Below are 23,287 nucleotides of genomic sequence, written 5' to 3'. Positions count from 1 at the left end.
CCCCTCAGGATGGGGTGCGCACAGCGTCTCTGGGCAGCTGTGCCAGCAGCTCACCAGCCTCAGCCTGTGTGACACATGGCAGGTTCTCGTGCCGTTTGCCGAGTAAAGCACAGCGATGGTCGATATTTCAACCTCACCTGGTGTGCGTGTGCCTGTGAACACACAGGTTTCTGTTTATTAGGCAGACAGCTGCTCTTACCGAGCCATTAAAGTTAGGCTTGCGTTCCTGCGTACCGTAATTCAGTAAGCTGAGCGGAACTGCTCCTGGAAGAGGAGCTGCCCTCTCCGTGCCGGTGACCTAACAGAGCTCCAGGTGACACGGGCTGATGTCACAATGCCTAACAGAGCTCCAGGTGACACGGGCTGATGTCACAATGCCTAACAGAGCTCCAGGTGACACGGGCTGATGTCACAATGCCATGCGCTGCATCACAAGCAGATCTTCCCCGGGGCAGCGGCAGGGCCGGCACTTCCCTGCAGGGCCTGGGCGCTGCTGCAGCACTGCTCAGGGGCTCTGTCCTTCTGCGACCAGGAGTTGATTCCGGGGCAGCCAGGCTGCTCTGGGTGACCCTCACTGACGTGTGGAGGAGCAGGGGCGCTTTGCAGAGAATTGTTGGTTGGTTGAGGAGCCTTGTTGGCGGAGGGCATCCTTAGTTCTGAACTGAGGCTGTCGGCAAGCCGCATGGAAGGCTGCTGGACTGTGAGCGTCAGCTCAGAGCTGGCCTACGCGTTCCCAACGCTGCTGGAACTCTCTGCTGAAGGTAAGGCTGTCCGGACCCCCTTCCCAAGGCATCGCGCGGGGCTGCTGGCTGTCCAAAGCCGCAGCTCCTGCTCTCTGCGCTTGGCTGGATGTGGCTGGGGGCTGCTGCGAGAGCCCTGCCCAAGGGTCCCTCTGGGCTCTGGGGACCACGTGGCAGCCAGGTCCCGAGAGCAGAGCTGCCCAGAGCCCCCGCTTCCTTTAGGCATGCTCGGTCCCCTGTGATAGGGCAGTCCGAGGCCAGGTTTCCCTGGCAGACGGTGTTTCCGTAGGTTGCAGATCTGGGAGGAAAGGCATCCCATGTCCCAGAGGCTTCCTATGTCCCTGTTTCCCCCTGGGGCTCCGAATAAGGCTGAAATCGGAGCAAAGCCCAGCTCTGGTAGCCATGGTGGTGCTTTTTTGGGGTGTGTGCGCGTGCCTGCACCGATCGCTGTCTGTGTGAGGAGCTTGCCAAGCAGCTGTGAAGAGGCTGGCCTGGAGCCTGACTTGTCTTTTCTTTCCTTTGCAGAGATTGTGGCAGTCTGGGACGCTGTGTCTGATTACATCCTGGAACAGATGAAGCTGGACAAGGTGGGCTGGTGTGCTGGTGACCCTCGCCCTGGAGAGGGGTTCAGTCCTGCCGAGAGTGTGGGCCCCGCAGAGCAATCCCTCCCTGAGCACCACACTGAGCAGCACGCTGAGCCCAAGCCGGGTGCCCAGAGCGGCTTGTTGGCCAACTGGGAGGGAAAGCCAAGGCCAGAGCTGCTCTGAGCAAACGTTTGGCACACGCAGGGGCTTCGCTCTGCCCTGGTCAGAACGGGGAGAGCAAAGGGAGAAATGGGTGGGGGGTTTTCTGGCCCTGTGCCGAGGATAATCCTTGGGATCGGTCCCAGGCTTCAGCCCTGTGCTGTCCATGCCCGGGCTCTTCTCTAGCCGAGGGATGTTGGGAAATACTGTGCGGAGGTGACTGTCTTGCAGGGAGCACAGACTTTTCCAATGCTTTCCAGAGAGCCCCATCTCACTCCGCTGTCCATCAGGAGTGGGGAGGGTGGAGAGCAGTGACCCCACGCTCCTGATGTTCGTGGCTTTTGCCGCCCCTGAAGTAACACGCTCGTCAGCCTTTCTGTCTTTTCCCTGTGCAGGGAGTCCTGATTCCGGGACTTGGGGTCTTTGCTGTGGTCCGAGAGCAATTCCACAGCAAAGAAGAGGCGCTTTCGGTTCTAAGGCCTGTCTTCCAGCTGGACATCGGGGTGCTGTGGCTGCAGGAACTCCAGTCTCCCAACGACATCATCCCTGGTGAGAAGGCAGCAGCCACCTTCCCCTTCCCGCCCCACGTCCGGCCGGCTGTGTTCTCCCTGCTCTTTGGAAACGGCCGGGAGCAGCAGAGAAGTGTCTGCAAAGCTCGGGGTGCAGCGCGAGTTCCTCCAGGAGGAACCGCAGCCCAAGAGCTGTTTCTCCAAAGCACCTTTTCTGTGGGATTTGGTTATGAATGCTGCATGGGCTGGCTGTGGCAGTGAGGATGTGCCTTCTCCTTGCAGACGACGTCAAGATTGAGCCGCTCAACTACCGGCAGCTCTCGCGAGCCTCCGGCGTCCCGCTGCACTTGGTGCCACGCTGCGTGCGGGAGAGCGTGCTCCTGTACTGTCACCTCCTGAGGAGCAGGGAGCCCGTCTCGTTCGTGTTCAAGAACCTCGGCGTTATGACCTGCCAAGACGGCTTCCTCCTCATGAGGTTCTTCTGCAGCTGCGTTGAAACGCTGGAGAGCGATGCCCCCGTCCTCGCACTGATCCACACCGTAAGTTGAGGAGGTTGTGAGGTGCGCCGTCGGATCACCGCTGGCCAGCCTGGACGTGGCAGGCCAGTCCAATGCCTTTCCCCACGCTTGCCCCCACGGCTTTCTCCACTGGCAAAGAGATTTCCCGGATCTCTGCCCATGCAGAAAGCCTGGCAGTGCTCTTGCACGGCCTCGCTATTTTGCCATCCTGCTCCTTCAGAGCAGAACAAAGCTCTGATGTTCACGGAGGAGGCTTTGGTGGAGAGCAGCTTTCTCTTGGCATGGGAGCCAGGCTTGCTTCCTGTCAACAAGAGCCATGAAAAAATGTCCTTGGCAAGCCTCCAGCAGGTCTGTGTCCCTTTGCAGAGATTCTGGACGGACGATTCTGCTGACTTCGGGCCAGAGACCGCTGCCCATGGCATCCACGTGTTCCCGAGGTGAGTGCATTTCCTCTGCAGCACTTAGCTGGCCAGTAGACAGGCTTCCTTCCACCTCCTCCTTTGGGTCGTGCCCTGCTGGGTCTCCGTGCTCAGCCTCCAGTCGGGGAGAAATGCTGGAAAGTCTGGCTCCTGGTTCTCCACTGCTGCCTTTTGGCTTTTTGGGGAATCAGGGTTGTGTTTCTGGTGCCCAAGCTGTCCTGATTCCCCTCAGAGAGAACAGACTGCACGTGCAGAGGAATTTGGGCTACGTGTGCTGGTTTGGCATGGCCAGGAAGGAAAAGGGTGCCACGCTCTGCAGAGCACAGGGATAAATACCACCAACCAGCTGCATGGGGCAGGAGGTCATCCTTCTTCAAGGGTTGTCACTCTCTGTTTCCAGGTTTCAGCTCACCGTGGAAAAGAGCAGAGCAGAGGCCGCCGCAGAAAAAAAAGCTGCCATACAGCGGAAGATGAGTAAAGGTGAGGAGCGGGTCCCAGCTGTAGGGAGGGGGGTCCTGTCCCGTGCCGGGTGACCGGATCCAGGTTCACGTGCCGTGCCCGTGGGGCTGCTCTGAAGAACTTCTTTCTCTCTTGGTTCCAGGGGTCTCTGCCGGCAGGCTGCTGCAGAGGCGGAAGACACTTCCCCCCTCCATGCTGCTGCAGCGCAAGCCGAGCTCAAGGCAGCAAGATGTGGCGAAGGAGCCTTCTGGCAGGTGAGGGCCTTGGGCAAAAAGAAGGAGATGCGTGCGCTCGTGTAGGAGCGGCCTCCCCTTTGGAGCTGCCAGCTCTCGGCACCCACAAAGGCTCCTGACACACGTGTGTCCTGGGGGGGCCGTTCTTTCCAGGGCGGCAAGCGCGCAGCACGATCGCCTGAGGCAGACACACCAGCTTTGTTCTACTCTGGTCCCCGGTCCCTGGGGGAGCTGAGTGCCGATCCCTACTGATAGCAGAAGCTCTTCTCCCTTCAGGGGTCTCTCTGCTCTGCACCGGAGCCCATCTTGATGGCTGTGGGAGCACGGGGGAAATTGAGGTGCCCCGGGCTCCTGCAGACTCCTCTTATGTCTGTTTGCAGTGCGCTCCCGCCGTGTGCAGGCAGCTCCCGTGGGACAAAGAAAGCGGGACAGAAGGAAACATCTGCTGCCCAGACCAGCGCTGCACTCCCTGCCACCGAGGAGTCTAAGAGAGCACTGCAGGTATCGGCTCTGCCTTGCTGCAGGGACTGTGCTGCTTGAGACTGCACCAATGATAGGATGGTAGAATCCTAGGAAAGTTTGGGTAGGGAGGGGCCATTCAGACCGCCTGGTTCCAATCCCCTGCTGCAGGCAGGGACACCTGTCTCTAGACCGGGTTGCTCTAAGCCCGACCAGCCTGGCCTTGAGTGCTTCTGCAGGGAGGGAAGCAAAAGCCTCTGTGTGTGCAGTGATCTGGAGCACAGCCCTTCGGGTGCCACCGTTTCACATTTCTGTCCGCTCCTTCAGCTCCTCTTTGGTAGATGGAGGGTGCTGCACACTTTCCCCGTCTCTTCTCGCCTCCTGGCCTGCCACCTGCCACAGCACTGATTTTGAGCAGGGGCCGTGAGAGAGGAATACGGCCTCTGAGCCACGTTGGCCATGAGTTGTGGATCCCGGCCTGCCTTTGGGGCCCCTGGTCCTTCAGGGGCAAAGCAGTGCCGACAGGCCGGCAGAGGCGAGGAGCAGGAGTGGGGAGCTGAAGGAAGGCCCCAGGGGCAGAGGCTGATCCTGTATGCTGCTGTGTCTCTGCAGGAGCTCCGCAAAGAGTCTGCCCTGTGGAAAGAAGCAGACCACACGTGGCCCATGCACCAACAGCAAATAGAGCGAGCACAGGCAGAAATGGCGGCATGGGAAGGCTGGAGCGCAGGGGAGGACCAGCATCCGCCCCAGGTACCGTCAAGGATCGACCCTGCTGGCAACAGCCGCTGAGCCAGGGTGCGAGCTCAGCAGGGCGCAGGGGGTGGGAGCGGGACGGGCGCCGTGCAGCATGGCAGGGGCTGGCCTGCTCCTCCCGGGAGGAGAGCTTGGCACGGCCCTGCAGGGAGAAGGGAAGGGCGGCGGGAGCCATGGGCCGGCAGGACCGAGTCTCCTGCTTGCCGGGGCCTGCTGCAGGGCCCTTGGCAGAGGGCCTCTGGGGAACAGCCCCGTGCTCCCAGCCGCTTTGCTGACAGCGTCTCCTCTTTGGCAGCTGCTGGCCAGGGAGAGAGTGCGTGTTCCGCATCCTCCAGCCCAGCCCAGGAGACAGCAAGTGGGAAGGAGATGGAGGAAGGACGAGGGTCTGCTGCCGGGAAGTATAATGGGGACGACGACCAAGCTGACACTGCATGCTGAGTGAGTGTGTGTGGGCTCTGCCGGCTGCCTGAGGCTCTCGGGCAGCTGTGACTGCAGCTCAGGGACAGGCACGGCCCGGGCCAAAAACTGCTGGCGGGGCGCAAGGCTGGGGACACGTGGGGGGCAGCAGGGGGTGCGGGGCCGGGTGAGGGCAGAGGCAGGGGCGGCTCAGCGGAGCCCGAGGGATGACTTTCTCCTCCTGTTGCAGCCTCCTTTCCCCGCGAGCGGCTCAGGTGCTCCGAAGGTTGGAGCCGCACCTCCGTCAGCAAGAGGTTTTTGCCGGCACAGCGGAAAGAAACCGGCAGAAGCTGGAGCAGAAGCGGCACCTCCTCCGGTGAGCTCCGTAGGCAGCAGATCCTGAGAGCCGGGCTGCAGCCCGGCCTGCACCACTTGCCTGCGCTCAGCCCTAACGCTCCGTGCTCTTCTCGCCTCCCTAGGGCTGAATGCTCGCACGGCTCCAGAGGGGAAGGTGCAGCCATCGGTGGTGACCGCGGTGGAGCTCTCGGCACGGGGGCTGGGAAGCCGTCCAGATTTCCACCTGTGAATGGAAGATCGTAGAAAACCAAAGACTCGTAGAACGGCCTGGGTTGAAAAGGGTCTCGAAGATCACCGCCACCGGGCTGCCCAGAGCCACATCCAGCCTGCCCTCGGATGCCCGCAGGGATGGGGCGTCCCCCAGCTCTCGGCAAGCTGTTCCAGCACGTCACCACCCTCCGTGTGAAGAACGCCTGCTGACATCTAACCAAATTCTGCCCCCCTTTCACAGTTTAAAACCCTTCCCCCTTGTCCTGTCACCATCCGGCCTCGTCAACGGCCGGTCCCCCTCTACTCTACAGCCTCCCTTCAAGAACTGGAAGGCCACAGTGAGGTCTCCCCGGAGCCTTCTCCTCACCAAGCTAAACAAGCCTGGTTCCCTCCACCTTTCTCGACAGGAGAGGTGCTCCAGGCCTCTGATCACCTTAGGGGCCCTCCTCTGCACTTCATCCAAGAGCTCTGCGTCTTTCTTGTACCGGAGACCTCAGTTTTGGATGCAGTATTCCCAATAAAAATGAATTGGCTTTATTTCCACTCAGTCTGCTGATGTCGTGTCTGTCGCCATCAACTGACGTGAGGAAGCTGGAGCCGTTTGGGTGGTTTGAGAGAGCAGTTTGGGTGGCAAGGAGAGCCGCTGCCAAGGCCTGGCAGGACCATGCTCTGCAAGAGCGGGTGCCCAGGACGGCAGCCATCTCTGCCGGCTGTGCACGTTTCCTGTGCACAAGTCATGCATCCCCTCGTATCCCCATCGCTCCCTTCCCGCAACAGAAATAGAAACGCTGTGGCAGAATTCTCTTGTGCCCAGCACCCAGACTCTGCTGAGCTGAATTCAGCCCGTGTGACACGAGAAAGGTTCTCGTGCCAGGGAAGGGAAGGGGACGGGGGGGAGATGGTGTAATGGAAGAGAAGGGAAAGGGGGGAGGACAGCACGAGGGAACAAAAGGGGACCGGGGGGAAACACCGCAAGGGAGGGGAAGGGAAGGAAAGCGGGGGGGAGACGCTGCAAGGTAACGGAAGGGGACGGGGAGCTGAAGGGAAGGGGAGCGAGAAGAGACAGAGCCGGCGGCTTCGGCGCTGACCAATGAGAGGGAGGCCGGGGGCGTGGCGGCGCCGGCACTGACCAATGAGAGGCCGGGACGGGCCGCCGCTGTCGCCCCGGGCCGATGGCAGCCGGCACAGCCTGCGCGCCGCCGCTCCCCGCGGCTGAAGCGGCCGGTTCCGAAGCCGGGGCGCCGCGGGAGCCCGGAACGGACTCGGAGGGGCGGGATGCGCACAGCGTCTCTGGGCAGCCCGTGTCAGCAGCTCACCAGCTTCTAAGGGAGAACTTGGAGCTGTGACCGCGCCGGGTGTTTATCGCAGCTCGCACCCGTCCTCCTCCCACCACCCGACTCCCGGGAGCCCGGACCCCATGGCTCGGCCGGACGGTGGCGAGACGTGAGGGTCGGCGGCGCCCCATCGCCCGGATCCGCCCCGCCGATCGGCCTCGGTTCCTTTGTCTTTCCCGCCCTGTTTTTTTTTTCTCGGCTCAACTATTCTCTTTGGACACCTGAACTCTTACCCATCATGAGCAGAGGGTGAGAAATCTTACTCAAAATCCACAACGACAAACGATGCTTCCGTGCTGATTGCATTCCATGCCACAGAACGGCCACAAACTCCGTCAGCCAAGTACTGGCAGAAAAGAAGAGTACCGGTCTATCTGAGCCAAAGCCTTGCCTGCACCCTCAGAGCCAGCTGACTGATGCAAAGCTATGGGCAGCTCCCTGCTACAGGAACGGTCTGGTGAAATTCAGTAGACAAAGACCATTTGCAGCCCTGGATCACAGCAAGTGCCTGAGCCCCTGGACTACTGCCCCTCTCTGAAACCCACGTCTGGCAGAAGGCTCTAGAAGTGAACTGAAACGTTGCGGTGCAGTAATGCTGTGCTCAAAACTGCTTGTGATTAAAGAGAGGCAGGAAATCCTGGTGTCAGTTTGGTACGTCAGCATTTGAAGTCCTGCTGTCTGTCATCTCAGAGTTCTGGAACAGAGCTCAGAAACGCAGCTCACAGATCTTACTGCCTTTCAGGGTACCTGGGGCATCTGTGGCACGGTGTGATCTCTGGGAATTCTGTGGAGCATTTCAGATGTGCATGTCTCTTTATTAACAGCAGCCAGTTAATGTAATTTGTGTTACATTTAGCTTCGTCATTTTTGTACTTATTTGATGGACAGAAGACCAATGCTCCTGTTTTTTTTCTTGCAGTCTATCAGACAGCTCTCAAGCTGCTACTGCAAATTTTAATCCTTCCTGTTCTCCATTCCTTTGCCGTTTCTTTGACCTGTTTTTCCGTTTAGAAAGTTCTCCTTGCCCTGGGTGCTGTGCAGTGCTATCAGTTTTCTCAGGAGATGTGCAGAATCATTGCTGCAGGTCCCAGAACAATCCTGCAGTGTGCATCTGACGGCTCAGTGGAAATGCCAACCTCACACTGGTGTTCCATGGGATTCCTTCAATTCTGTGTGCCTGACAGCTCCTGTTCCCAGTGCTACATGTGCACATGTAGGAAAGTTAAAAAGCAGAAGCGAAATGAAAAATTGCCATTCAGAAAACACCTCTCACCAAGAGCCAAGCCTCAGCTCAGTGGAATAGCTCCTCGGTTTCCCTGACATCCAGTGATTGAAATGGGTAGGTGTGAACAAAGGCATTTGTGGAAATGTGTTTGGGTTTCTTCTGTTCTTCTGTTCTTTTGTTTTGTATTGACTTTGTTTGTTCCTAAAAAGTTGCATCTTAGTCTATTAAGACCTGGCAGGCAAATCTGCACTTGGAGAAGCCTGCAGCTATTTGGGAAAGTTTGCCATAAGGTGAGGAAAGAGTAGGGGGGGGAGGGGAAGGAAAAAATGGGAGGTAGGGGTGAGGAGAGGAGAGAGGGGGTGGGGAGGGTTGAAGGGAAAATAATGAAACAAAAAGAGAATAAAAAGTGAAAAGCAATGGATGGTAACATATACAGGAAAGCAAGTAGGAAAGCTACCCATAGCACAGCAAAGTAGGCGTGAAAAAAAGCAACCTTGCAGGAAGGCAGGAATGTGGGAAGAGCTGAGGCCCTGCCTGCCGCAGGAGCTGCACTGAAGAAGAAGCTGGGCCCAAAGGTGAGAGGGGTTTGGTGCTTTGGTCCCTTGTTCTCCATCCCTTCGCTTCTGTCCATCTCTCCTTCCACGTTTTCCACCCATCCTCTTCTCCACCCATCCTCTCCCCTGTTCTCCATCCATCTCTTTCCACGTCCTCCATTCTGCTCTCCTCCCCCACACCCCCCACTCCATCCCTTCCAGCTCCCCATCGCCCACCCCTCACCCCATTCCCTCCCCACCATCTCCCCCTCCTCTGGCTTTAACACAACCTGGGAAAAACAAGGTCGTCCCATCAGAAGTTACAGAAATCTTACACCACGTGCACTTAGGAGTGTGGCTACCAGGGATGCCTGGCAGAGCCAAAAATGCAGCCCCAATAGCAGTGAAGGTAAAAGCAGGAGCCAGCCCAGTCAGGGTAAAGCAGCGCCCTTTGAGGAAACGAGACTGCAGAAGGAGAGAAGAAATCATAAATAACTGTTTGGAGTTTGGATTGCTAATTGAATGTGAATCCAATGTGCTGAATGCCCAGAACACTTTTCTGCCACACGTAAGTGGAGGTGCATGGAAAAGGTAGCTTTTATTGCGGAGCTGACTGACTGGAGTGTGTGTGCTGACTGAAGACTTGATTCTTCCTTTTCTTTGCTCAGGAGCTGGGTAACTAGGTGGGCCTTCCACAGACAAGGGTTTGGACTCCTGGTTTTCAGACTCTTTTAGCTGCATATCTAGAGCTCATGATAATCCTACAAGAGTAAAAATAAAATGCATTAGTTACTAAATTGGAAAGCATTCTAGGCAGAAATCTGTTCTCACAATTCCTCCCTGTTCCACTGCAGTTACTGGCAGCGCTCTGCAGATGCTGAACTGTTTTGCTGGAGAACAAATGCCTATTCAGCAATGTTGAAACCACGTTGTCAGTTGGCTGCCAAAATCCACGAGCACGCCGTGGTTTCAAGGATTGCAGCATGCACTTTGTCAGTGTACTGCTGTTACAACGAACCAATGGGCTCCAGGCAATGGCAGGTGGGTTCCATACCCTCAGGGCCACCCCCACAGGTGCCCATAGAGGCACACTGCTCTCTGGGGCAGGAATCCTATTTTCCTGGCCATCCCTCCATCCACTTGTATTTGCATCCATCCTCTCATCCAACAAGCGTTCCATCCATCCCACGGCCCTTCCGTCCCTTTGTCCATCCCTCCCTCCCTCCCTCCAACACTTCTCTCCTCCGTCGATCCCTCTGTCCATCCGTTCCTCTCTCCCAGCAGCCTCCCCCCGTTACCCACCAGAACCTCCTCTGGAGCTCTGGGGGATCTCCCCATCGTGGTGCCTCCAGGCATTTCCTTGCCACCCTGCAGTGCCGATGTTCTGCTCCCTCTCCCTCGCATCACCCCATCCTGTTGCTCAGCAGCCCTCCCCACTCTTCGTTCAAAGCCTCCCTTGTGAAGCTGCCGTCCTCCTGACGAAAACATCCTCGCCTCCCTTAGAGAGATGGGTGCCATCCCTCCCACGCAGACACCGACCCGCAAATCGGTGCTGCAGGCACAGAACCCGAGCCCCTGCCACCAGCACCAGTCCTGCAGCCGAGGACGGGCAGCACCACCAGTGCCCTCCTGTCACGCCTGTCCCGCAGCACCACCTGGGCCCCCGCACCCTGGACCACCGGCCCCACAGCTCTGCACTCACTTCTGATGCAGCCTTACCCGTGCCCACCTTTCTTCCTGCTGGCCTCGCACGGTGAGCCACACGAGCTGTCGGGTGGACCGCATCCATCGCGTGGAGGCACCGCAGCCTCCTTCCAGCACTGAGGGCGCTGGAGCTGCGAGTCCTTCTGTGGGGCAGGAGCGTCCTCCGCTGCCAGGGTTTTCCAGCTGCAGTCCGTCACCAGACGTGAGGCTGCGCTGTGGGGCTGCAGCGCTGGGCCTGCAGCTCAGCAAAGCCCCTGAGCACAGCGGAGACGAGCGGGCGGCCTGCGATGCCTTCACAGCATTATGCACTGTGGGAATGAAATGTTGTTCCTGCGCTGGATGTTGAGATGGACAACTGACCTAAAGAAACAGAACACGACGTGTTTGCATTCCGTAACTTGTCTGTAGGAGTAGCTGATGTGACAAGGAGAGATATCATCTGCATATCAGGAACACACTTTAGACACACAGTTACTGCGCTGTGCGACACATTCTTCCTCACACAGTTGCAATAGACCTTAAATGTTTTAAACAATGTAGGTACAGTATTCTGAACTAGAAAACGTGCTGTAAGACTGGTGAGCCAGTGAACGTGAAATGCGTCTAACAAGCTTTCAAGGAGCCAGGGCTTTTACACAAAGCACAGCTGTCCCGCTCTGTGGCAATGTCAGGATGCTGTAGGCAGATCCAGGATGCTCCCCTCTATCCTCCCTCCAAGCTTATCTCGATCCAAGGACAGACGGATGACCAGAACGGTGACCCAGTGTAAAGGGCGCAAATGCCAAGGGGGTAATTAAACAATGAAGAGGTCAGGTTTACGTTTATGCTGTAAAGCAGGCATCCGAAAGTGACGACCAGATGTTTGTTAAGAAAGCAATGGTCAGAAGGCCATTAACCAACGGAGATGTTTGTGTCTGCATGGCAAGGATCTGTGTGCACTTGCTATTTGTGGGATCAGCGAAGTGTCGCAACAGAGTGCGAACCTGCAGCACTCAGCAGTGAGGAGCCAGGGCAGAAAGGGATCAGCGTCGGGCAGCAGGGCATAAAAGGTGCTTTCTGTGCGCGCTCCTGCTTGCAGGAGGCCCAACACTGCCATTGCAAATAAAACCTGCTTTATCAGAGACACCGTCCTGGAAAATTATTGGGCATTTCCAACATCACCACCACTTACAAACACCTGCAAAAGCCAACAAGAGCCACGTTCTGTAGTGCTAAGAACCACAGCTTAGCAGGCAGGAGCGTGGGGCTTAGGAGAAAGGTGTAACCCAGAGGTTGGTAGAGAATTGCACATCACAAAGGCACCACGAGCAGGGTTCTAAGGGCAGTGTGATCCAGGAGTCCCAGCAGGAGGTGCTGGCACCTTTGGCACGCAACCCCAGGACAAGGCAGCTCGGTAGGAGGCATCAGGCAGTGCTGATGAGACGCGCTTTACGGACAGTCCTTCTTTAATAGCTACCATTCCAGTGACAGCAATGGGCTGAGAGCAAAGGCTCCACACACAAACCTGGTGGCTTACGCTCCCACCAGTCAAGGCAAACAGAGCAAGACGATGAGGCTGACCTGTAAGCAGGCACAGTGCAGCCAAAGTCCCTTCTGCAGTCACTGGGGCAGCTTCCCCACCTCCAGCCCCACAGGCAACACACACACAGAGCGCAGCATGGCTGGTCGTGCTCCACGCTCAGAGAGCAAGGTGACAAGCTAGAGCTCCACAAGGACGTGGAGATCACTTTGTGATCCCTGCTTTCCATGCTGGAGCTGCAGCCAGTTGTACTGAGGTTTCTGAAGCCCCTTTCAGTCTCAGGAGGGAATGAAACAGCCCGAACGGAATGGATGCACTGGGGCTCTCTCCAGGACACCTGCTGCCTCAGAGGAGTTCACATCCACTGAACAGCTACGGAGCTCCTGCAAGGGCACCACGCACAAACAAGGAAGGGAAGGAAAACCCAGCACACTGTGCAGGGGTGCTGCCTCTCAGCAGGTGATCCCTGTTCTGTGTACAGAGGACGGACATCAGCTGCACCTCCTCTGTTCCCCATTTCTTCTCCCCCGCTTCGTACAGGCACTGACAGACATTGTGGATGACAAAGTAAGGCTGATGGAGAAGGCTGGGCATACAGGAGATCTTTAATTCCTCAGAGCTAGAGCACTGCTGGCCCGTACTTGTACTTGACCACAGGTATTTTCCAACAAGCACCAACCAGGCACGGCAACCCACAGCCAAAATGTCACTGCCCCTGCCAAGCAGCCAGCCTGTCTGGAGACTCTCATTAGAGTCCTGCAAACAAGACTAGAGCCATTATTCCCATTTCACAGGCTGGCTTCTCTTCACCACACATCACACGCACAAGAATAGATTGGGAAGCACATTGCTACACACCTGAACATCTGCTGAGCACATCCACAAACATTCCTTCATCTCTGTTTCCCTGCAAAGACACAAGGATAGAAGACTCTGTTCACCAGAGCATCTACTGGAAGCAACTCCTGGGAATTCCTCATTCAGGATCAGCTGCTGGAAATGGATAATGGAGTCCTTCAAAGGGAACAGTAGCTCACAAACACAGTGAAACGCAGCTCAGGTGTGCTTTGGGCTCCTTCTGAAACGAGCAGCAACCCACTTTACTGGCATGTTTAAAGAAGAGCCCACAGCACTCACACACACCCAGAGTCAGAGCCCCCTCCCTGCAGAAGCTGGGCTTGAGGAGCAGCCATGGGACGCACAGGGTGAGAAAAAGCCAGCCTGGAGCTCCTCACCACCGAGTGCAGAGCTGTGCCCACAGCTCTGAACATTCAGCCCCTTCTCCCTCAGCGTGGCTCAGCGCCGCGAGGGACACGAGGACCCTTGGGAACACGGCAGATGTGTCAGATACGACGCCATCCTCAAGGGAGCAGCCAGCTTCCAGCAGGAACACACACAGCACCCGTGAGGAGCAGGGCCACCGCCTGGGTGCTGCCCATAACATTTGCCAGCCATCACCTGCTGGGTGCAGAGCTGGGCCCAGGGCTCTCAGCATCACTGCAGCGCTCCAGCCATCATCATCAGTGCTGCAGCCTCCAATTAAGAAGCGCAGACAGCAAGAAACTGGCAAGAGAGCCACACGTCCTGCTGACAGACAGAATGCTCCTCCCCATTTCAGTTACACCAGCTCAGCTGCTGCTGAAATTCCAGTCTAGCTTCTCTCTGCACAAACAGCAACACCCAGGTTGGCCAGTTTGTCACACCTGAAAGCTCCCCAGACTCCTTCCTATCACGCCTGCCTGCACACACACACACTGATGGCAGGCAGCAGGACAAGGCCTGGCCTTTTGCTCTGCTTACGAAGCTCGCAGTTCTCATCAATGCGACCAATCTCTTCACTGGTGCGAGAAGCCAGAATTTCAATCAGGCAGCCTTCACCTGTTCCTGCTCCCTAGGGAATCGCCAAGCAAGATTTCAGATACCAGCACCTGCTTGTGACGTGCAGCCAGGTTTCTTTAAGAGTTAATAAATAAGAAGGCATACATAACAAAGCAGCAAGTCCTTGGCCAGAACTTGAGCCATTCGAAAGGAAGACTTCCAAACCTTCACAGCCCTCCTTAGTTCTGCACGTCACACACGGTGCTGGCAGTCATCATCCCAATCATCACCCTCTCAGAATTCCCACTCAGCTTCAAGTCACTTCCAGTCATCGATCAAACCCTAGAAGGCCAAGAGAGGAGAAAGGAGCTGGCAGAAGGTGCGGCCTTCGAGGACAGAAGGAACTGAGCTGCTCACCACTTCTCTTCAGGCTCCAACCCTCCTTGCATCAACAACTGCTCTGAACTGAACAGGAACAAAACAACCTTGGCCAGGTAAAGTCTCTGCTGACCTTTCTCTTATGGAGGCTGGGTCGTTTTTCGCTTTTCACCCAGTGACCCAACCACGTTCACACATCTCTGCAGAGCACCTACCTGCAGGAGTGCTCTTGTAGGTGATCAGAACTCGCTGACGTTGGGAAGCATTGAGTTTGGTCAAGCCGTCAGTGATGGCATCTTCATCTGTGCCTGCAAGCAACAAATGGAAGCTGGTCAGGCTGCTTGCGCAAGAATCAGAAGTGCCCTCTGCTCTTGTGCCACCTCCAGGCCCCTACACAGCCAGCTCTCAACAGCCCCAGGACTACAGCTATGCACACAAAGCTCCACAAAGACCCACACCTCCAGAGCAGCTGCATTTCAGGACACGAAGGGCAGCTCCATTTCCACTTTCCAACAATTTTTAGGGCAGTTGTGTTCCAACGAAGATCATCAGCAAAACAGTGCTCACCTTCATGGAGCCTGGGCTTTGGAAGACGGGCACAGGAATAACCTCTGCATGGGTGGAACCTTTGGGTTCAACCAGGAGAGAACAGCATGCCCAGAGAGTTTATCTGGAAAAATACTTCCTCTGTGAGCTGGCATTCAGTTGGATTTTCTCAAGCAGGAAAAGCAGACGTGCATTGTCCTCTATAGGAAGAAACAGAAGTTACACATTTACCACTCATAACAAGACAGACAGACAGTGCTCTTCCTGCTTACCTACACTCCCTACGCTGACTTGATTGCAGCAAATGCCTGGCACAGCGTGGCACTGCAAACAAGCACACTCACCATCATTCGAGTTTTGGGTCAATCTCTTCTCATTCAGGTCCACCAGCAGCTGGCAGCTGCAATAAAAACCAGCAAGAGCATTAGTTTTCCAGCAAACAGCTGCTGGTGAAGAGATTGTGACTGTACAGCACGGCGATAAGCAGGAAGCAGGGCTATTAAACAGGCAGATCGCAGCACAAAAGCAAGGTCAGTGCAACAGAGGAGGGAGGCAGAAGTGCTGTGAGTGCACAAGAGCCGGCAGAAAGAAAACCCAACGCAGCGCCATCTGTCTGTGCTGCGGCCGGACTGACTGCGGCCGCCTCACGGCGCCTTTGTGCTGCTCCAGTCCCTGCCCTCAGTCAGCGCCATCCCCTCCATCTCTGGTACAGCAGGAGACAAGCACACCTCCACGCAGCCGCAGACACGTGGAGATGTTTCCTGGGACCGCCGGAGGAGCCCACGGCCGCACACTGCCCTCACCACCCCCATCTTCCCAGTCCCCAGTCCTGCCCTGTGCTGCTGCTCTGCAACGAACAGCAATCCAGCACACAGCATCCCGCAGAATCACAGAATCACTCACGTTGGAAAGGACCTTCAAGAGCACCGAGTTCAACCGCAGCCTGACCATACTGCCCTAACTCTAACAACCCTCACAGAATCTCAGAATGGCCAGGGCTGGAAGGGACCTCAGGGATCACAAATCTCCAACCCCCTGCCTCACGCAGGGCCACCAACCTCCACATTCAATACCACACCAGGCCACCCAGGGCCCCATCCAGCCTGGCCTTGAACACCTCCAGGGATGGACGGGGCATCCGCAGCCTCTCTGGGCAGCTGTTGCAGCACCTCACCACTCTCTCTGTAAAGAACTTCCCCCTGACATCCAACCTCAGGCTCCCCTCCCTCAACTTCAAACCATTCCCCTTGTCCTGCAGGTATCTCCCCTTTCAAAGAGTTGATTCCCCTCCTGTTTGCAGGCTCCCTGTAGGTACTGAAAGGCTGCACTGAGGTCACCCCGCAGCCTTCTCTTCTCCCCACGCTGAACAAGCCCAGCTCCCTCAGCCTGTCCTCACAGGGGAGGTGCTCCAGTCCCCGGATCAGCTTCGTGGCTCTCCTCTGGACCCTCTCCAACAGCTCCCTGTCTTTCTGGTACTGGGGGCTGCAGACAGGTCACAGAATCACAGAATCACAGAATCACCCGGGTTGGAAGGGACCCCAAGGATCATGTAGTTCCAACCCCCCTGCCTAGCAGGGCCACCAAACATACATATTCAGATCAGGTTGCCCAGGACCCCGTCCAACCTGGCCTTAAACACGTCCAAGGACGGGGCATCCACAACCTCCCTGGGCAGCCCGTTCCAGGGCCTAACCACTCTCCTAGTAAAGAACTTGCCCCTAACATCTAACCTAAATCTTCCCTCCTTCAACTTAAAACCATTTCCCCTCGTCCTGCTGTCGTCAGCCCTTTTGAAGAGTTTACTCCCCTCCTGGGTGTAGGTTCCCTTCACGTATTGATAGGCTGCAATGAGGTCACCCCGCAGCCTTCTCTTCTCCAGCCTGAACAAGCCCAACTCCCTCAGCCTGTCCTCATAGGGGAGGTGCTCCAGCCCCCTGATCATCTTAGTCGCCCTCCTCTGGACCCTTTCCAAAATCTCAATGTCTTTCTTGTACTGAGGGCTCCACACCTGGACACAGTACTCCAGATGGGGCCTCACAAGAGCAGAGTAGAGAGGGACAATCACCTCCCTGTCCCTGCTGGCCACCCCTCTCCTGATGGAGCCCAGGATCCCATTTGCCTTTCGAGCTGCCAGAGCGCACTGCTGGCTCATATTCAGTCTCTATTCAATCTCAGACCTGGACGCAGTGCTGCAGATGGGGCCTCACAAGAGCGGAGCAGAGGGGGACGATCACCTCCCTGTCCCTGCTGTCACCCCTCTGCTGATGGAGCCCAGGATCCCACTTGCTTTCCCAGCTGCAGGAGCACTGCTGCCTCATGTCCAGCTTTTCATCCCTCAGGACCCCCAGGTCCTTCTCCGCAGGGCTGCTCTCAAGGACCGCTCCTTCCAGGCTGCTCCCTCCGCTAAATCACGGCCCTGAGCACCGCACCCGGACGATTTTTAAACACATCGGGGATGGTGACTCAACCCCCTCCCTGGGCAGCCCACTGCAGTGCTTACCAACCCTTTCCGTACAGCAGTTGGTCCTGATATCCAACCTCAACTCACCCCACGTCTGCGCGTTCCGTGGAACCCCACAGATGTGACAGCGGGCTCCGGCTTCTGGGCGCTTCTCAAAGTGCGCCAGCGCGCGGCGTCAGGAGCGGAGGAGGCAGCAGCCGAGCCCGCCGCTGACGCTGCCATCGCGCGTCCCTCCCCGGGACTCTCACGGCTTCCTCTTCCCGGCCCCGCTCGGCTCCTCGCGGGCTGCACACACCGCTGAGGCACTCGCACCGCACGGCCTCCATCTTCCCGTGCCGCCGGACCGCTCTCTGCAGGCTGCGCTGAGTTCCCGCAACGCAACAACCGCAGGCATCGCCGCGGGCAGCCGGGCCGGGGCCCTGCGGGACGCGCGGTGATGACGCAATGACGGCGCGACAGCGGGCGGAAAGGACCCCGCGCGCAGCGCCCGGCCCCTTCTGCAGTGGCGGCGGAGCCGCGGGGCTCCGTGCGGGGAAAGCGGCGCTGCGCCGCCGCCCGCCCCGTGCCTCGGGGACGCCGGGCGGTCGGAGGAAGGCGGCGCGGGGCCTGTCCATCCCCCGCCGGCACCGAGCCGTCCTCCAGAGTCGCCGTTTGTACGGGAGCCGGTTGGCAACGCGGTCGTTTCTCTGTTTGTCGCTGTGTGCGTTCGTGGATTAAACGTTTCCCGTTCGTTTCTCGGCGCTTCTGCCCGCGGTCGTTTCTGCAGCTCCAATAAGCCGCCCCGTCCCCGTACCCACCGCCGGGTAAGGACGGGGCGGCGCAAACGGCCGTGTCGTAGCACTGCGAGCGCCGGCCCCGTCGCTCCCCCCGCGTCCCCTCCCTCCTCGGCACCGCGTGGGAAATGGCTGGGGTGGGATTCCGGGAGAGCTGGGGCGGCTCAGCCTGCAGAAGAGGAGGCTCGGGGCGATCCCGGGCGCGGCCATCGGTCCGTACAGGGAGCTGCGCAGAGGACGGAGCCGGGCTGCACCCGGCGGTGCCCAGCAGCGGGACCGGAGGCTCACGCTGCAGCACAGCAGGTTTCCCTGTATGTCACCGCTGAGCCCCCAGCTCCGGTCAGCGCCGTTGGATACTTTTGCCACTGATCACAATGCAGGAGATGGGAGCATCCTTGTGAAATCCACCGGGCATCCTAAGGCACGAGGTGCTGCTGGCACTCCTGAGGCTTTGAAGGGGCAGCGGGGAAAACTGGAGGGCTCAGGGCAGTACTGGGGGCTCTTGAAGGGGCTTTGAGGTGCTGTGGGTTCAGAATGGCGTTTTTTCCTCGTTTCACACACAAGGTGGCTGAGTAGCTACCAGTTGGTGGCAGCTGAGCCCATCAATATTGTGGCTTAGAGGTATGACACCAGCACCCGGCACTGCAGAACTCTGTAAGCTAAGTGCCAAGGGAAGAAGGGAAACTTTAAATTCATTACCTCCTGTAAACTGGTAGTCATTGGTTTCTTGTCACACCCTACTCCTGTAAAGCAGGATAACAAGGATTTATCAACATGCATCTCTGCAGCTTAGGACCACCATCCCGGCGCTGCTCTGCCCACAGACAGCACTCCAGGTCGTGGCACTCAGAAGGCGCCCCTCTGTCGTGCAGCCCTCCACAACGCCTGCCTGCCTGTCCCTGTGTGGGCTGGGATGGAGCTTTTCCTTTGCAGCGCCTGGTGTGACGCCGTGTCCTGGTTCCATCGGTGCCATCCTGCAGGCTGCTGTGCACAGCGCAGTGCTGCGGAGCTGTGCTTCCCGGCCCTGTGCTCTCCAGCACTCTCGTGTGAGTTCTGCCTCTCCCAGGAATCTCCTGTTCCCAGGAACCTCCGCCGCTCCCTTGCACGCAGATCTGTGTGCACAGCCCTGTGCAGAACCGCACGTCCACGTGCAAGGACTTCCCTGCACACACACCTGTGCAACCACACGCACATGCAAGCACATCCTTGCACAGCCCTGTGTGCACGCTCCATCCACGTGCACGCAAACGTGTGCAAAACCACACAGCCTTGTGCAAAGACCTTGATGCACACACCCGTGTTCACGCACACACACCCGAGTGCAAACCCACCCCTCCGCACACCAACGTGCATGAAGACACGAGTGCAGCTCCAGCCCTGCACACAGCCGTGTGCACACACACGCACGTGCAAAACTAACATTCACGTGGAAACACCCTGCTCACACCCACGTGCAATGCACACTGATGTTCAACACCGCCTCTAAGATGATCGGAGGCCTGGAGCAGCTCTGCCGTGAGGAAAGGTTGAGGGAACTGGGCTTGTTTAGCTTGGAGAAGACAAGGCCCTGGGGAGACCTCATTGTGGCCTTCCAGTCTTTGAAGGGAGCATATAAACAGGAGGGGAAGGGCTGTGTGTGAGGGTGGGTGGTGATGGGACAAGAGGCTTTAAACTGAGACAGGGGAGGTTTAGGTTGGATATTAGGAAGAGGTTTTTCCCCCAGAGGGTGGTGAGGCACTGGAACAGGTTGCCCAAGGAGGCTGTGGATGCCCCATCCCTGCAGGCATTCAAGGCCAGGCTGGATGTGGCTCTGGGCAGCCTGGCTGCTGGTTGGCGACCTGCACACAGCAGGGGGTTGGGACTGGATTAGCACTGTGCTCCTTTTCAACCCAGGCCGTTCTGTGATTCTATGATCTCTGCACACCCTGCATGCACACACACCTGCACTCACAGCTCTGTGACAAATGCCGCTCCCATGGCACAGCCAATGCAGACGGGGGAAATGTCAGGAGCAAATATGCCCCGCTGCGCTCCTTCATTCTCCTCTCTGTAATGAAGGCACTGGGGCGCAGCTGCAGCCCATCCTGAGATGTAGGTTGCTGCAGGGTGCCTCGTTTGGACGCTGCGGGGTCAACCCGGAGCCGCAGCCTGAGGGACACTGCTCGTGTGCTCTGGAGATGGAAGATGTGCCAGGAGCCAAGGCAAGACTTTCACAGGCAGCGCAGGGTGGCGTTCCTGGGCCGGGTGGTGACACGCAGAGCTGTGCCCACTGCCCTGGGATCTGCGTGTGTCCCGTCCTGCAGCGCTGCAGAAGGGCTCAGGGTGCAGCACTGCGGCACGGCTCACTGAGGACGCCGGGTTGAGCAGCAGAGCCCCAGGTGGGATATGGGGGTCCTGGGATGGTGAGGGGGGTCCTGTCAGGACTGTGAGATCCCAAGGGTGACCCGAGGGGTAAGGGAAGTCAGAAGGAGGAAACGGGAGTTCTGGGGGAGCCCAGGGAAGGGATAAGGGGTGCTGATGGGGACTGTGGGTTTCTGTGAGGCCCTGGGCTGGCTGTAGGGGAGGTGTACAGTGTCTGAGGAGGTTCTTGATCCGGTCGCTCAGAGCCCCGTCCAGCCCGACCTCGAATGTCTCCAGGAATGGGGTTTTGTCAACAGTTTATGGGCTGGTTTGGCCCGGTTCCGTGACTGGCAGGGTGGAGGGACCCCGGAAAGGGATCAGGGATAAAGGATAGAGAGATGGGCCCCAAAACAAAACAGCGGCAACGTTCTGAGGAGAAACAAACTAATTTACTAAACAAGAGATCAGAATGCAAGATAACACACTGTAACACAATATAATACAATATACCAGGGCTCAGCACTGGGGCCGCTTCTATTGAACATCTCTACTACCGACATTGATGAGGGGACTGAGCGTGCCCTCAGTAGGTTAGCAGAGGACACCAAGCTGGGAGGAGTGTTGATCTGCCTGAGGGGAGAAAGGCACTGCAGAGGGACCTGGATAGACTGGATCCGTGGGACAAGGCTGACTGCTGGAGTCTCAGTAGGGCCAAGTGTCTGGTCCTGCATTTCGGTCACAACAACCCCAGGCAACCCTGAAGGCTTAGGGAGGAGTGGCTGGAAAGCTGCCTGGCAGAAAGGGACCTTGTGCTGACGGACAGCCGGCTGAATACGAGCCCGCAGTGTGTCCAGGTGGCCAAGAAGGCCAACGGCACCCAGGCTTGGATCAGGCACGGAGTGGTGAGCAGGACTAGGGAACTCATCCTGCCCTGTACTCGGCACTGCTGAGGCCTCACCTGGAGTTCGGTGCTCAGATTTGGGCACCTCAGCACAGAAAGGACACGGAGGTGCTGGAGCAGCTCCAAAGCAGGGCAGCAAGGCTGGGGAAGGGCTTGGAGGATATGGCCTCCGAGGAGAGGGAACACGAGGGAGCAGGGCTCTCCTGCAGCTGCAGCCTGCAGCCGGACGCCTCGCTGAGGCCCCCCCGAGCACCTTCACTGCGGGAGGGCGGCACACGGCACGGCAGCCCGGCCGGGCCGGCGGCTCTGACGGCAGCGCTGCGCCTCCGACACACGGCACGCCACCGCAGGGAACGGGGCCGGGAGATGCGTGACGTCTGCGGCCGCTATTGGCTGCACGCGCGTGCCCGCCCCCCCGTCTCCGCAGAGCCGATTGGCCGCCGCGGCCGTCGCTCGACTCCAGGGCGGGCTTCCTCTCCACGCCGTGCGCGTGCGCGTTTCGTCCGGCGGTGCCCGGCCCGCCATGCCGAGTGAGGGCATGCCCGGGCTACGGCCGTGCGGCGGCGTGACGTCATCGTTAGGCGACGCGCGGAGCACGGGCTGCGCGTCACGTGAGCGGGGGGGGGGGGGGGCTGCGGTTTGGGGCCGGGAGCGGCTCCGGGGCTCGGAATGCGGAATGGGGCTCCTTGCGGGGCTGGGCTGTGGATCGTGGGGACTTGCGGGGTCCCGCGGGCATTTGGGGCGTCCCTCTGGAGCCCTGAAGGCCTGGGCGCGTTTTGGGGGCCGCTTGTGGCTGGGGGCTGGGGGAGGTGGGGGTCTCGCGGAGCTGAGGGTGGCACGGGGCTGTTTGTTGGGGTGCTCCTGTTGGACTCGGGGCGAGGGTCTGGCAGTGGCACGCGGCCGGGGGTCTGCATGCCTGATGGAGTCCGTTCCCGACCTCGAGTCCTCTTGCAGGACTGTTTCTTTCTCAGAACCCTATCCTGAACCGAAATCCTTGATGTACCCAAGTCTAACGCCAACCCCTGCTCTGGTTAATGTGAAAAGGGCTCAAAAGGGAATCTTGGTGACTAATTGTTGCTGTTAGCAATGCTTTGGTGTTCGTTGTTGTTGTTTTTGTGAAATAAAGCCATATATTGTATGTATATAAACAAAACCCACAAATACCTTATTAACTACGTTAACTGACGTGAAAAAGTATTTTGGTATGATATTAAAGCTTATTAACCAGTATTTATAGAGCTTTTCTTTGATTGCCAAATGTTTTGTTTTGGTTTTCAAAACGAAATTGAATCTGTCATTAAAAAAATCAATTCTTAATCAAGTGCCTTATGTCAAGGCTCATTTGTTACATTCCCATCCCTCTCGCTCACCGATAAAGAAGTAAAATTCTTCTTTTTGATAAATTGGGAAAAAGGGAATCTGAATGGTTTTAGTGTAAATGCAAATGAACTTTTTGGAGTGGGATGAATATGGGAACCTATATGTCATAAATTACAGTGACCGACCGGAATAAAGGTGTATATTTCACATATTATTTTATCCAGATTATGTTATACTCTGCTCAGCTTGTAAAGAGATACAGCAAGGGGATTGGTGTTACTCGTGTCTGGAGTGTGGACAACAGTGGTGGAACAAGTTTTGGGGATTGTTTTGGGGAAACTTCAGGGTAAAAGGAGTAATTAGTGGAAACGTTAATAAACTAATAAAACAACAAAATAGCGCTATGGGAGGATCGCAAGGGAAAGAAATACCAACAGAACAAACAAACAAACACCTCTCAGGTGTATGTTGGCACATTGGAAGGATGCTGCAGGAGGGCCGGGGGGAATATCAAATAAGGAACTAGGAACATAAATGGAATAATGGGACCAGTTTTATAATGGAGTACCCTAATCATGAGAGACCAAGTGCTGGGTGTTTGTGGAAGCTGAAGAACTGTACGGTTTGATTTGTGGATTG

At 57.3% G+C, this 23,287-nt stretch overlaps 1 protein-coding gene and 2 long non-coding RNA genes across 15 annotated transcripts; 2 read left to right on the top strand and 1 right to left on the bottom strand.

The window, feature by feature from the left end:
- Positions 1-585: 585 nt before the first annotated feature.
- Positions 586-6,039, top strand: LOC125686016 (coiled-coil domain-containing protein 81-like). The gene is made up of 12 exons (XM_048929625.1): positions 586-761; positions 1,266-1,327; positions 1,879-2,032; positions 2,275-2,531; positions 2,877-2,947; positions 3,330-3,409; positions 3,531-3,642; positions 4,002-4,122; positions 4,693-4,830; positions 5,129-5,271; positions 5,480-5,605; positions 5,709-6,039. The coding sequence occupies exons 1-12, from the start codon at positions 683-685 to the stop codon at positions 5,827-5,829; spliced, it is 1,464 nt and encodes a 487-aa protein (XP_048785582.1). The 5' UTR covers positions 586-682; the 3' UTR covers positions 5,830-6,039.
- A 930-nt stretch (positions 6,040-6,969) lies between these two features.
- Positions 6,970-10,600, top strand: LOC125686035 (uncharacterized). Of its 2 annotated transcripts, none has more exons than XR_007373601.1 (3): positions 6,970-8,469; positions 9,743-9,929; positions 10,392-10,600. It is a non-coding gene; the product is annotated as an uncharacterized LOC125686035 (long non-coding RNA). The 2 variants fall into 2 exon arrangements; XR_007373600.1 differs by having other exon boundaries at positions 10,339-10,600.
- Positions 9,462-18,187, bottom strand: LOC125686034 (uncharacterized). Of its 12 annotated transcripts, XR_007373588.1 has the most exons (7): positions 17,402-18,174; positions 15,198-15,253; positions 14,875-15,053; positions 14,523-14,615; positions 12,970-13,018; positions 10,608-10,952; positions 9,462-9,649 (listed from the first exon to the last, which is right to left on the bottom strand). It is a non-coding gene; the product is annotated as an uncharacterized LOC125686034 (long non-coding RNA). The 12 variants fall into 12 exon arrangements; XR_007373595.1 differs by lacking the exon at positions 12,970-13,018 and having other exon boundaries at positions 17,402-18,171; XR_007373594.1 differs by lacking the exons at positions 9,462-9,649; positions 10,608-10,952; positions 12,970-13,018 and adding exons at positions 13,025-13,189; positions 13,912-14,002 and having other exon boundaries at positions 14,095-14,615; positions 17,402-18,187.
- Between the last annotated feature and the right edge of the window lie 5,100 nt (positions 18,188-23,287).

The sequence above is a fragment of the Lagopus muta genome, chromosome 30, assembly GCF_023343835.1.
Source record: "Lagopus muta isolate bLagMut1 chromosome 30, bLagMut1 primary, whole genome shotgun sequence".
NCBI classification, from domain to species: domain Eukaryota; kingdom Metazoa; phylum Chordata; class Aves; order Galliformes; family Phasianidae; genus Lagopus; species Lagopus muta.
Note: the sequence above shows the minus strand (reverse complement) of the source record. Positions and strands in the feature narration are given on the sequence as shown.

Coding starts and splice junctions, on each gene's coding strand:
- LOC125686016 (XM_048929625.1), top strand. CDS start 683: ATGGAAGGCTGCTGGACTGTGAGCGTCAGCTCAGAGCTGGCCTACGCG. Junction 3,410..3,530: donor ACAGCGGAAGATGAGTAAAG/GTGAGGAGCGGG, acceptor TCTTGGTTCCAG/GGGTCTCTGCCGGCAGGCTG. Junction 5,606..5,708: donor CAGAAGCGGCACCTCCTCCG/GTGAGCTCCGTA, acceptor TCGCCTCCCTAG/GGCTGAATGCTCGCACGGCT.